The 13,628-nt window shown below is 44.3% G+C and overlaps 1 protein-coding gene across 2 annotated transcripts; it reads right to left on the bottom strand.

Annotated features, from left to right (window-relative positions):
* Nucleotides 1–216: 216 nt before the first annotated feature.
* On the bottom strand, nucleotides 217–13,628 carry LOC115188694 (coiled-coil domain-containing protein 106-like). Of its 2 annotated transcripts, none has more exons than XM_029747428.1 (9): nucleotides 13,186–13,628; nucleotides 12,855–12,934; nucleotides 12,633–12,731; nucleotides 12,213–12,443; nucleotides 11,333–11,389; nucleotides 10,925–11,173; nucleotides 5,074–5,244; nucleotides 2,307–2,610; nucleotides 217–1,464 (listed from the first exon to the last, which is right to left on the bottom strand). In XM_029747428.1, the coding sequence occupies exons 2-9, from the start codon at nucleotides 12,922–12,924 to the stop codon at nucleotides 1,407–1,409; spliced, it is 1,239 nt and encodes a 412-aa protein (XP_029603288.1). In that variant the 5' UTR covers nucleotides 12,925–12,934; nucleotides 13,186–13,628; the 3' UTR covers nucleotides 217–1,406. The 2 variants fall into 2 exon arrangements, with proteins under 2 accessions (XP_029603288.1, XP_029603282.1); XM_029747422.1 differs by having other exon boundaries at nucleotides 13,500–13,628.

Raw genomic sequence — 13,628 nt, 5'->3', positions numbered from 1 at the left:
CAAACAGGAAGTTCTTACAAAATGCATGGTATTTTCTAACATTGGACATTATAGTATGCATTGGATACATGAAAGCTAGATATCCCTTTATTGATTTCAGAAACAACCTCTCAGATCTGTGATTACAACAGAAAGGCGTTTGACCCAGGGGAGCAGCGTTTGTTTTTCCTAGCATCTCCCTATTTACACACTCATAGAGAAACACAAGTCAAATCATGATTTTTTTAAGAAATCAAAATGCTTTAATGGCATTTCTGTTTTTACAGTCCATACAATTTGTATAATCAACCAAACATTTTCAGTTTTTGAATACAGGCTACTCCTCATTATTCTTGAAGAGAAATACAATATTAAACATTTTTTAAATGCTGCACACACAGATACCGGTATCTTAAATGATACAGGTTGTACTGCACCGTTCAGTAAATTATTGGTTCCTTATTAAAGTCAAAATGACATCTCTGACCCGTATAAAAGGTGTTGTAACATAACATAATTTCAGCAGTTGTACACACTGATACCTGTCAGTGGGTGTGTTTGTGTTGTGAATAAGTAAGACATGAAGTTTAAAGTGAGAGGTACCCTTTCACACACTCAGACAACCTGGGGTCTCAGCAATTCCTTGTACCAGTATAATAAACACACAATATACCACTATATTACACCATCGCCAATACTACTGCTATTGTTTTTTAACATCATTATTAAGTTCAACAACAGCTCTGTCTAAACAACTGACCAACAAGAGTTCATTTCACATGCAATTGTAATGGGGAACTGGTGATTGATATTGATTTACATAGACATGTTCAAATAAAAATCAACATTTGTATTTTGTCCCTTTTGTGGAAATCACTGAGCTTATTGGAACATAAAAAAAGAGAAGCGTAATAGTATGCAATCTAATTGCGATAAATTATTCTCAAGCAAACAAAGTATTGCAGTAGAGGACTGAAAAAAGAAAGCACAAATCTCAACTGATGGTGAAATAGCACAGTGAATCATACTACTATTATAGTAAAAAACAAATCTTCGTAGCACAGTACAAAGGGTACGTGATGTTACACTACACCACACTTCAGTCAAATTACACATCTCACAACTGTATGCTACAGCGGCACTTTACAGTGACAGAAAATATTCTGGTGCAACAAAAAAAGTGATGTATTTGTGGTACAACAGCTTAGCCTCACAGTAGCACTTTTCCCAAAACTGTCCCCATCCTCCTTCCAAAGCAAAGAGTATCTGCTTATTCTGTTGTTCTGGTGCAGACACAACACCAGTGGTCAGTCAGCTAGCTAACTTCCTTTGTTTCAGAACCTGGAAGCTTTCTGACAGAACACTGGAATGATTCTACTAAAGGATTGAATCTGAGCAATAGAGTGTGCAACTACTCTTTGCTTTGTTCAGTTTGTGGTCGCGTGAGTTTCCTTCTCTTTAAGAGAATCCTCTCCTCCTTTCAACCTGGAGAAATGAGAGACAGATCCAAAATCACTAGGTGTGGGCTTTTTTTATATCTAAATAAAGTCATCATTTAAGTGCACAAATAATACACTTGTTTTTGAAGTGCTAGGAAAAAGAGGAGGGAATGTTATCCAAACAACAAACATTTATCTGTAAATAAAGATGTATTTATAGTACTGGCATTGCTTTTGTGAGTGTGCAGAATATGACACCACTTTTACATGAAGACACTAAAAGGTGAAATGCTGACAGCTCAAAATAGATGATCGTCAAAAAAGACCGTATTACCTCAAATAGTCAGCATGGCACTTATTTCAAGTATAATGAAAATAAAGAGCCAGTTTGGAATGCTACAAATCTATGATTTGATCACTGTACCTTCATGCTGCTACTGTAAGTAATTGGGAGAAGCACGGCCTCTTCAGACAATAGCACCACTTCTTGGCATTGGCAAAATGGGGCCCTACGTGTCAAAATTGCACTGAAATACAGTACTACAAAGTTCAATAGTACTCTGGTCAGAAATAAGGAATGCCATAGTTCATGACCTCTGCTTTAAAAGGATTCTGAACAAATAGTTAAGAATAGAAAACAAACTCTGTACGGGATGGGCAACAACCTCCCCTACATATCCAGCGCTCCCATACACAAATCTTAACTTTCCATAAATGTCTGAATCTTAGGGAGATGGTTGAGTGACAACCTTCTCCAGAATTCCCACCCTGCTCTTCTCCATGACAAAATGAAGCCCTCCTCCCCCAGAGCACCCCCCCATCCCCTTGGCCCCTAGATTCCCCTCATCCCCTTGGCCCCAGCGTCCCTCCCCCCTTCAGTGTCTGAACCTGTAGGAGATGGGTAGTAGCAGGTTGTTCTTCTTCAGGGCCTGCACCCTGCTGAGCGTCTCCTCGTCCAGGGCGACGTAGCAGCGCCGTGCGTAATCCAGCAGCTTCTCCTTGGACGGGTCAAACTCGCCCACCTCCGCCACCTTCTCCGGGGCCACCAGCAGCATCTCAGCGATGGGCGTGGTGGAGGCCACCGTGTTGCGGTCTACGCCGTGGATCTGGAAGGCCTTAGACATGTTCTTCAGCCGCTGGTAGGTCAGCAGGATCTTCTTGTAGCGAAACAGAACCCCTGCAGCGTCTTTGACTAGAGGGGGAGGAGATGGAGGGAGGTGGGGATTGATTAGGCCTACTTCAAGGAAGGAAAGAAGCATTTCCAAAGCATTTTTTTATCTATTGTTTTTTTATTTCACCTTTATTTAACCAGGTGGCCAGTTGAGAACAAGTTCTCATTTACAACTGCGACCTGGCTAAGATAAAGCAAAGCAGTGAGACAAAAAAACAACAACACAGTTACACATGGGATAAACAAAAGTACAGTCAATAACAATAGAAAAATCTATATACAGTGTGTGCAAATGGAGTAAGGAGGTAAGGCAATAAATAGGCCATAGTAGCGAAGTAATTACAATTTAGCAAATTAACACTGGAGTGATAGATGTGCAGATGATGATGGGCAAGTAGAAATACTAGTGTGCAAAAGAGCAAAAAAAAGTTAATAAAAACAATATGGGGATGAGGTAGGTTGTTGGATGGGCTATTTACAGATGGGCTGTGTACAGCTGCAGCGATCGGTGAGCTGCTCAGATAGCTGATGCTTAAAGTTAGTGAGGGAGATATAAGTCTCCAACTTCAGCGATTTTTGCAAATCGTTCCAGTCATTGGCAGCAGAAAACTGGAAGGAAAGGCGACCAAAGGAGGTGTTGGCTTTGAGGATGACCAGTGAGATATACCTGCTGTAGCGCGTACCATGGGTGGGTGTTGTTATGGTGACCAGTGAGCTGAGATAAGGCGGAGCTTTACCTAGAAAAGACTTATAGATGACCTGGAGCCAGTGGGTCTGGAGACGAATAAGTAGCGAGGGCCAGCCAACGAGAGCATACAGGTCGCAGTGGTGGGTGGTATATGGGGCTTTGGTGACAAAACGGAAGGCACTGTGATAGACTGCATCCAGTTCACTGAGTAGAGTGTTGGAGGCTATTTTGTAAATGACATCGCCGAAGTCGAAGATCGGTAGGATAGTCAGTTTTACGAGGGTATGTTTGGCAGCGTGAGTGAAGGAGGCTTTGTTGCGAAATAGGAAGCCGATTCTAGATTTAATTTTGGATTGGAGATGCTTAATATGAGTCTGGAAGGAGAGTTTACAGTCTAGCCAGACACCTAGGTATTTGTAGTTGTCCACAGAACCGTCCAGAGTAGTGATGATAGTGGGCGGGCGGGTGGGCAGCGATTGGTTGAAGAGTATACATTTAGTTTTACTAGTGTTTAAGAGCAGTTGGAGGCCATGGAAGGAGTGTTGTATGGCATTGAAGCTCATTTGGAGGTTTGTGTCCAAAGAAGGGCCAGATGTATACAGAATGGTGTCGTCTGCCTAGAGGTGGATCAAGGAATCACCCGCAGCAAGAGCAACATCATTGATATATACAGAGAAAAGGGTCGGCCCGAGAATTGAACCCTGTGGTACCTCCATAGAGACTGCCAGAGGTCCGGACAACAGACCCTCCGATTTGACACACTGAACTCTATCAGAGAAGTAGTTGGTGAACCAGGTGAGGCAGTCATTTGAGAAACCAAGGCTGTTGAGTCTGCCGATAAGAATATGGTGATTGACAAAGTCGAAAGCCTTGGCCAGGTTGATGAAGACGGCTGCACAGTACCGTCTTTTATCGATGGCGGTTATGATATCGTTTAGTACCTTGAGCGTGGCTGAGGTGCACCTGTGACCAGCTCGGAAACCGGATTGCACAGTGGAGAAGGTACGGTGGGATTTGAAATGGTCAGTGATCTGTTTGTTAACTTGGCTTATGAAGACTTTGGAAAGGCAGGGCAGGATGGATATAGGTCTGTAACAGTTTGGGTCAAGAGTGTCTTCCCCTTTGAAGAGAGGGATGACCACGGCAGCTTTCCAATCTTTAGGAATCTCGGACGATACGAAAGAGAGGTTGAACAGACTAGTAATAGGGGTTGCAACAATGGTGGCAGATAATTTTACAAAGAGTGGGTCCAGCTTGTCTAGCCCAGCTGATTTGTACAGGTCCAGGTTTTGCAGCTCTTTCAGAACATCTGCTATCTGGATTTGGATGAAGGAGAAGCTGGGAGGCTTGTTGGTCAGGATAATATCTATGAGGGTGCCCATGTTTACGGATTCAGGGTTGTACCTGGTGGTTCCCTTGTGTGAGATTGAAGGCATCTAGCTTAGATTGTAGGACGGCCGGGGTGTTAAGCATATCCCAGTTTAGGTCACCTAACAGAACAAACTTTGAAGATAGATGTGGGGCAATCAATTCACATATGGTGTCCAGGGCACAGCTGGGAGCTGAGTGGGGTCTATAACAGTAAGAGACTTATTTCTGGAGAGATTCATTTTTAAAATTAGAAGCTTGTACTGTTTGGGCATAGACCTGGAAAGTATGACAGAACTCTGCAGTAGATTGCAACTCCTCCCCCTTTGGCAGTTCTATCTTGATGGAAAATGTTGTAGTTGGGGATGGAAATCTCAGAATCTTTGGTGGAACATGAAATGAGTAACATGGCTACCATTGTCCCTCACCTCTCTGCCTCTCCCTGGTGATTTGGAAGACCCGCCTCCTCTTCATCCCAGGGTGCCCACCGCTGCTCATGCCCTCTGACATCACGTCCTCTCCTGAAATCATTTCCTCCTCGTTCATGTAGCCATCCTGCTCCAGGAACTCCTCGGCCTCCCCCAGGAGGGACAGGGAATCTGAACAGACAAACAAGACCTGATAAAAAAACAACTTTAGACTAGAGGTGCTAGACTAGAGGTGCTAGACTAGAGCTGATAGAGTTGCTAGACTAGAGGTGCTAGACTAGAGCTGATAGAGTTGCTAGACTAGAGGTGCTAGACTAGAGGTGCTAGACTAGAGGTGATAGAGGTGCTAGACTAGAGGTGCTAGACTAGAGGTGCTAGACTAGAGGTGCTAGACAGGAGGTGATAGACTAGAGGTGATAGACTAGAGGTGATAGACTAGAGGTGTTAGACTAGAGGTGTTAGACTAGAGGTGCTAGACTAGAGGTGATAGAGGTGCTAGACTAGAGGTGATAGAGGTGCTAGACTAGAGGTGATAGAGGTGCTAGACTAGAGGTGATAGACTAGAGGTGCTAGACTAGAGGTGCTAGACTAGAGGTGCTAGACTAGAGGTGCTAGACTAGAGGTGATAGACTAGAGGTGATAGAGGTGCTAGACTAGAGGTGCTAGACTAGAGATGCTAGACTAGAGGTGATAGACTAGAGGTGCTAGACTAGAGGTGCTAGACTAGAGGTGATAGACTAGAGGTGATAGACTAGAGGTGCTAGACTAGAGGTGATAGACTAGAGGTGCTAGACTAGAGGTGCTAGACTAGAGGTGCTAGACTAGAGGTGCTAGACTAGAGGTGTTAGACTATAGGTGCTAGACTAGAGGTGCTAGACTAGAGCTGATAGAGTTGCTAGACTAGAGGTGCTAGACTAGAGCTGATAGAGTTGCTAGACTAGAGGTGCTAGACTAGAGGTGATAGAGGTGCTAGACTAGAGGTGCTAGACTAGAGGTGCTAGACTAGAGGTGCTAGACAGGAGGTGATAGACTAGAGGTGATAGACTAGAGGTGTTAGACTAGAGGTGTTAGACTAGAGGTGCTAGACTAGAGGTGATAGAGGTGCTAGACTAGAGGTGATAGAGGTGCTAGACTAGAGGTGATAGACTAGAGGTGATAGACTAGAGGTGCTAGACTAGAGGTGCTAGACTAGAGGTGATAGACTAGAGGTGCTAGACTAGAGGTGATAGACTAGAGGTGATAGAGGTGCTAGACTAGAGGTGATAGACTAGAGGTGCTAGACTAGAGGTTATAGACTAGAGGTGCTAGACTAGAGGTGCTAGACTAGAGGTGCTAGACTATAGGTGCTAGACTAGAGGTGCTAGACTAGAGCTGATAGAGTTGCTAGACTAGAGGTGCTAGACTAGAGCTGATAGAGTTGCTAGACTAGAGGTGCTAGACTAGAGGTGATAGAGTTGCTAGACTAGAGGTGCTAGACTAGAGGTGCTAGACTAGAGGTGATAGAGGTGCTAGACTAGAGGTGCTAGACTAGAGGTGCTAGACTAGAGGTGCTAGACAGGAGGTGATAGACTAGAGGTGATAGACTAGAGGTGTTAGACTAGAGGTGTTAGACTAGAGGTGCTAGACTAGAGGTGATAGAGGTGCTAGACTAGAGGTGATAGAGGTGCTAGACTAGAGGTGATAGAGGTGCTAGACTAGAGGTGATAGAGGTGCTAGACTAGAGGTGATAGACTAGAGGTGATAGACTAGAGGTGCTAGACTAGAGGTGCTAGACTAGAGGTGATAGACTAGAGGTGCTAGACTAGAGGTGCTAGACTAGAGGTGCTAGACTAGAGGTGATAGACTAGAGGTGCTAGACTAGAGGTGATAGACTAGAGGTGCTAGACTAGAGGTGATAGACTAGAGGTGATAGACTAGAGGTGATAGACTAGAGGTGCTAGACTAGAGGTGATAGACTAGAGGTGATAGAGGTGCTAGACTAGAGGTGCTAGACTAGAGGTGATAGACTAGAGGTGATAGACTAGAGGTGCTAGACTAGAGTTGATAGACTAGAGGTGCTAGACTAGAGGTGCTAGACTAGAGGTGTTAGACTATAGGTGCTAGACTAGAGGTGCTAGACTAGAGGTGCTAGACTAGAGGTGCTAGACTAGAGGTGCTAGACTAGAGGTGATAGACTAGAGGTGATAGACTAGAGGTGTTAGACTATAGGTGCTAGACTAGAGGTGCTAGACTAGAGGTGCTAGACTAGAGGTCTTTCACTTTTCCTGTCCCATCTGGTACTGTCCATTTTCCCCCCTGTACTGTCCTGATTAGTGGTGTGAAAAGTACCCAATTGTCATACTTGTGTAAAATTAAAGATACCTTATTAGAAAATGACAGTAAAAGTGAAAGTCACCCAGTAAAATCCTACTTGAGTAAAAGTCTAAAAGTATTTGGTTTGAAATCTACTTAAGTATCAAAAGTAAATGGAATTGCTCAAATATACATAAGTATCAAAAGTAAAAGTATGAATAATTTCAAATTCCTTATATTAAGCAAACCAGCATGCACAATTGTCTTGTTTTTTATTTTAATTTTACGGACAGCCAGGGGCACACTCTAACACAACATTTACAAACAAAGCATTTGTGCTTAGTGAGTCCACAATATCAGAGGCAGTAGGGATGAGCAGGGATGTTTTCTTGATAAGTGTGTGAATTGGACCATTTTCTGTCCTGCTAAGCATTCAAAATGTAAGGAGTACTTTTGAGTGTCGGGGAAAATGAATGGAGTAAAAAGTACATTATTTTCTTTAGGAATGTAGTAAATTAAAAATTGTCAAAAATATAAATAGTACAGGTAAGTAGAGATACCCCCCAAAAATACTTAAGTAGTACTTTAAAGTATTTTTACTTAAGTACTGTACATCACTGGTCCTGATCCCAAAATAGTTCTATAACCCCGGGTACTTTCCTGTCCCATCCAGATAAAAATCCCACATTTTTACGCACAGAAATGAGAAATAACTTCCTCCATTAGCTGCTCATCTCTGTCCCCCACTCTGCGTGTGAGTAGCCATCATCAATGACTGTATACAGTGAGGGAAAAAAGTATTTGATCCCCTGCTGATTTTGTACGTTTTCCCACTGACAAAGAAATGATCAGTCTATCATTTTAATGGTAGGTTTATTTGAACAGTGAGAGACAAAATAACAACAACAAAAAATCCAGAAAAACGCATGTCAAAAATGTTATAAAATGATTTGCATTTTAATGAGGGAAATAAGTATTTGACCCCTCTGCAAAACATGACTTAGTACTTGGTGGCAAAACCCTTGTTGGCAATCACAGAGGACAGACGTTTCTTGTAGTTGGCCACCAGGTTTGCACACATCTCAGGAGGGATTTTGTCCCACTCCTCTTTGCAGATCTTCTCCAAGTCATTAAGGTTTCGAGGCTGACGTTTGGCAACTCGAACCTTCAGCTCCCTCCACAGATTTTGTATGGGATTAAGGTCTGGAGACTGGTTAGGCCACTCCAGGACCTTAATGTGTATCTCCTTGAGCCACTCCTTTGTTGCCTTGGCCGTGTGTTTTGGGTCATTATCATGCTGGAATACCCATCCACGACCCATTTTCAATGCCCTGGCTGAGGGAAGGAGGTTCTCACCCAAGATTTGACGGTACATGGCCCCGTCCATCGTCCCTTTGATGCGGTGAAGTTGTCCTGTCCCCTTAGCAGAAAAACACCCCCAAAGCATAATGTTTCCACCTCCATGTTTGATGGTGGGGATGGTGTCCTTGGGGTCATAGGCAGCATTCCTCCTCCTCCAAACACGGCGAGTTGAGTTGACGCCAAAGAGCTCCATTTTGGTCTCATCTGACCACAACACTTTCACCCAGTTGTCCTCTGAATCATTCAGATGTTCATTGGCAAACTTCAGACGGGCATGTATATGTGCTTTCTTGAGCAGGGGGACCTTGCGGGCGCTGCAGGATTTCAGTCCTTCACGGTGTAGTGTGTTACCAATTGTTTTGTTGGTGACTATGGTCCCAGCTGCCTTGAGATCATTAACAAGATCCTCCCGTGTAGTTCTGGGCTGATTCCTCACCGTTCTCATGATCATTGCAACTCCACGAGGTGAGATCTTGCATGGAGCCCCAGGCCGAGGGAGATTGACAGTTCTTTTGTGTTTCTTCCATTTGCGAATAATTGCACAAACTGTTGTCACCTTCTCACCAAGCTGCTTGGCGATGGTCTTGTAGCCCATTCCAGCCTTGTGTAGATCTACAATCTTGTCCCTGACATCCTTGGAGAGCTCTTTGGTCTTGGCCATGGTGGAGAGTTTGGAATCTGATTGATTGATTGCTTCTGTGGACATGTGTCTTTTATACAGGTAACAAACTCAGATTAGGAGCACTCCCTTTAAGAGTGTCAGAAATCCAGAAATCTTTCTGATTGAGAGGGGGTCAAATACTTATTTCCCTCATTACATTTTTACATTTTACATTTTAGTCATTTAGCAGACGCTCTTATCCAGAGCGACTTACATTAAAATGCAAATCAATTTATAACATTTTTGACATGCGTTTTTCTGGATTTTTTTGTTGTTATTCTGTCTCTCACTGTTCAAATAAACCTACCATTAAAATTATAGACTGATCATTTCTTTGTCAGTGGGCAAACGTACAAAATCAGCAGGGGATCAAATACTTTTTTCCCTCACTGTATATGTTAGCCATAGCAACTGGTTTGTTTGGCTGCTGCTCAGCGCTCATGAGACAGTTGCCTGCAGTTCACACACAGCTGATAGCAACCCCATATCCCGATTTTGGCCCTCAACCAGATTAAATGGCCGGAGGCCGTATCTGCCACCCTCTGGCCATCCTACTCTTTACTTCAGATGGCACGGGTTTAGTTAAATATGCAAACAATTGGCCGGTAATATTGTTGGTGGAGCAGCTATGCCGCTTCATGCCGCTTGTCCCGCTCTCCGGTTGGTTCTGTGTACTCGGTTCCTTCGTTGTCAAAGACAACTCCATCACATTTAGCTAAAACATCGCTCATTCCTTTTAATGGTTCTAATGTTAGTAATGGGGCATTGGCTGCAACAAGATATTGCAATTCCTCTCTTGAAGGCTTCATCACTCACTGATGTACGTTGGCATCTGAGGTAAAGTAGGGACTGGCTAAAACTGGAGCAAGGAGCGAGAGTAAGCCTAACCCTCCCCCCAAAAAATATTTGTATAACTATTCCTGTACTGCGACCGTTCCTGTGGACTGTCGATCCTGTCCAGTCCTGTCCTGAATTTGACCCTGGAACTTCCCTCCAATTCCGTTTATTTTTTTTTTACTCCCTTTTCTCCCCAATTTCGTGGTATGCAATTGGTAGTTACAGTCTTGTCTCATCGCTGCAACTCCCGTACAGACTCGGGAGAGGCGAAGGCCGAGAGCTCTGCGTTCACCGAAACACAACCCAACCAAGCCGCACTGATTCTTGGCACAATGCCCACATAACCCAGAAGCCAGCCGCACCAATGTGTCGGAGGAAACACCTGGCGACCGTGTCAGCGTGTACTGCGCACCGCCCGCCACAGGAGTCACTAGTGCGCGATGGGACAAGGACATCCCTGCCGGCCAAACCCTCCCCTAACCCGGACGATGCTGGGCCAATTGTGCGCCGAACCATGGGTCTCCCGGTCGTGGCCGGCTGCGACAGAGCCTGGACTCAAACCCAGAATCTCTAGTGGCACAGCTAGCATTGCGATGCAGGGCCTTAGACCACTGCACTACTCGGGAGGCCTCTGCCGGAATTCCTTGGCACGTGCAAGAGTCCTGTTCCCATGTCAACCTCTAGTCTGGATCCCCTTACCTGGCCCTATGCTCCCGTGTGCATTCATGTCACTCATGGTGGCTCTGTTAGCGCTGCTACTGCCACTGCCACTGCTGTGCCCCTGCAAGAGGGTCTGGGAGGCCCCGGAGCTGAACATGGAGCTCATCGCGGCCATCTGATTGGCTATCGTGCTGGAAGTGTGGTTTTTGGGTGGGGCCATGGCAGTGGGGGAGGGTCTTCGCTGGAATATCTGACGAGATGTGAAACGCTGTGGCTCGGACTTCTGCTCTGAAAGGGTTAACGAACGGAACAGGAGAAGATCAATGAGGGTGATCAGTGAACTGAGGCCAGTAGTGGTGAGAGGTGATGAGAATGTATAGAATATGCTCTGGATCTAGATACATCATGAACAACAAGGGACTAGTGAGGTCATAAAGCAGTCCTTACCAGCTGGCCGTTCCCCCTCTCTCCTCGGCTTCCATTCAAAACGTCTAGAGTCATAGCCTGCAGGAGGAAAAACAACGGTTCCCGAGAATAAATCTATGCCTGTAAAAAGTATGTTCTCTTACATGCTGACCAAACCAGCTCCACGCGTGCGTCTGCATGCTGATTTTGTCTATCCCCACCAGACACGTTCACGACATGCAGGTTAAAATACCAAAACCAACTGTGGATTGACTATATTAATTTGGGGACAGGTCGAAACACACATGAAATTTTCATGGACATTTAGCTAGCTTGCTGTTGCTAGCTAATTTGTCCTGGAAAATAAACATTGGGTTGTTATTTTACCTGAAATGCATATGGTCCTTTTAAGAATTTTTACCCAGGTTGAGTAATACAAAATTGTGTGTTCTCTACTCCGACAATTAATCCACAGATAAAAAGGGGAAACCTAGTTAGTTTTTCTCCTTGTTCATTGTTCTTCTTCTGTGGAGTTTTATATGGCGGTTGGCAACCATATTTAAGGTACATTACCACTACCAAATAGATTGGAGTGTGGACCTCCATCTTTCAATCACCCACATGGGTATATGCTCCAAAAAACCAAGAAGAGAAGATGGGAGAGGCGCGTCTTGCAGCACATCAAGCGTCTAAAATAGAACCAAGTTCTGGCTACGCAGGCGCTGGTTGAAGCGCACAAGCAGTTGGGATGAAATTATTGAATGACATGTGTACATTTATTGAGCAACACTCGTGCACACAACGTGGGTGGTGTGGTTAGCATGGTAGAACTTCTCTAATCACAATACATCTTTCTCCATCATGGTTGTGTCCCCCCAGCGTCCATCCTGCTTCCCAAACCCTCTCCATGCCCCTCGCTCACCGTTGCTGTACTGGCTCTCGCTGGGGCCCTGGTTCTGATGGCCTTGGGTCTTGGTAGAGAAGATGAAGCGGTCCAGCTGGCAACGCAGGAAGTCCCTCTCCTCCTCCAGGTCCTCTATGCGTTTGTGCAGCCACGAGTTCTTCTCCAGGGAGATCTGCAGCTGCGTCCGCAGGTTGGTGATCAGCAGGTACGAGCTGCCTGGTGGGGGGGCGCCCGAGGGAGGGGGCGACTCTGAGAAACACACACAGGAAGTTAAGGGTCAGGGAATCAATATTAGGATAAATCTTAATCACTAACCGATTCACACCGGAGAAACCAGGTGAGTGGACTCACTGGACTGTCCTTCCAGATGGTCATTCAACTACATTAATCTATGGTATGGGTTCTGATCTAGTAGGAAATAAAAGCTTTGATATGAACCGTCAAAACTCTGCTCATTCTGGTTGAAGAAGCCTTGCTGCTCAAAGTTGTTCTCCTCAAAGGGAATGGAGATTTCATAGGCATCCTCGTTCTTCGGAGCTACAGAGGGAGAAATATACAGTAGGCATTATTATGGATAAATAACTGTTATCACTTTGTCATGAAGAGGTAAATACACAGCTATATCAATGATGCAGATTTTAGAAGGTTTCATAATCTTACTCTGCATGGGGTGGGAGCCTGTGTGGCTCTTGGAGGTAGGCAAAGCGTCATTAATATTTCCCTCCTGCATCTCGTGCACCCTTCATTGTACAGAAACAATACAGGTTTATTAATTTATTACATTTGGCACACAACATCCAATGATGGATAACAACTCCCACTGACGATGTTTCGTTGCAAATGTAACAGTATGCAGTCAGTTTAGTAATAACTTCGAAGTGTTGCCTTCAGCTTGCTAACTAAGCATTTGTGGATGCAATTATGCCACTAGAAATGTAATTACTAGTAGTTACTGTATGACAGTTCTCAGCTGAGATGCAGAATAACTTACCTACTTATTTCTCACAGATCGCTTTATTCCTCTTTGTCTAACGTTACACTTGCGAGCGTACTAGCAAGTTATATTAGCACATTATACATGATGTTCGTTGCTGACATATGCTAGTTTGCAAGATGTAGCGTTATAATAAAAAAAATGGACACGTTAGCTAGCTACATATCAAATTGCCTTAAGGACTCTGCTAATCTTACACAGGCTAGCTAGATAATCAGCAGCTATCTATTTTACTAGTATCAAGCTAGCAGCTTCTTTTACGCACAAACTATTTTCTGGTGGAGTTCTCCACAAATCAATGATATACGAACCGTTATTCAGTCGTTATAACAATGTATTTCATATGTAAATCCCGTTCATTCTGTCCACTTTCGTACCTAGCTAGAACAATAACAATATAGCGTTAATTTTACAAATCTTGTTTACGTCCGTTGCCGTCA

Source organism: Salmo trutta, chromosome 3 (assembly GCF_901001165.1).
Source record: "Salmo trutta chromosome 3, fSalTru1.1, whole genome shotgun sequence".
NCBI classification, from domain to species: domain Eukaryota; kingdom Metazoa; phylum Chordata; class Actinopteri; order Salmoniformes; family Salmonidae; genus Salmo; species Salmo trutta.
Note: the sequence above shows the minus strand (reverse complement) of the source record. Positions and strands in the feature narration are given on the sequence as shown.

Bases quoted from the DNA above. Each gene is read 5' to 3' on its own strand.
- LOC115188694 (XM_029747428.1), bottom strand. From the start codon at position 12,924: ATGCAGGAGGGAAATATTAATGACGCTTTGCCTACCTCCAAGAGCCAC. The intron at 5,245-10,924 runs GTAAGGGGATCC...TTGTCTGTTCAG, and splicing joins ACACGGGAGCATAGGGCCAG to ATTCCCTGTCCCTCCTGGGG. The intron at 1,465-2,306 runs GTTCAGACACTG...TCATTTCTCCAG, and splicing joins CTACTACCCATCTCCTACAG to GTTGAAAGGAGGAGAGGATT.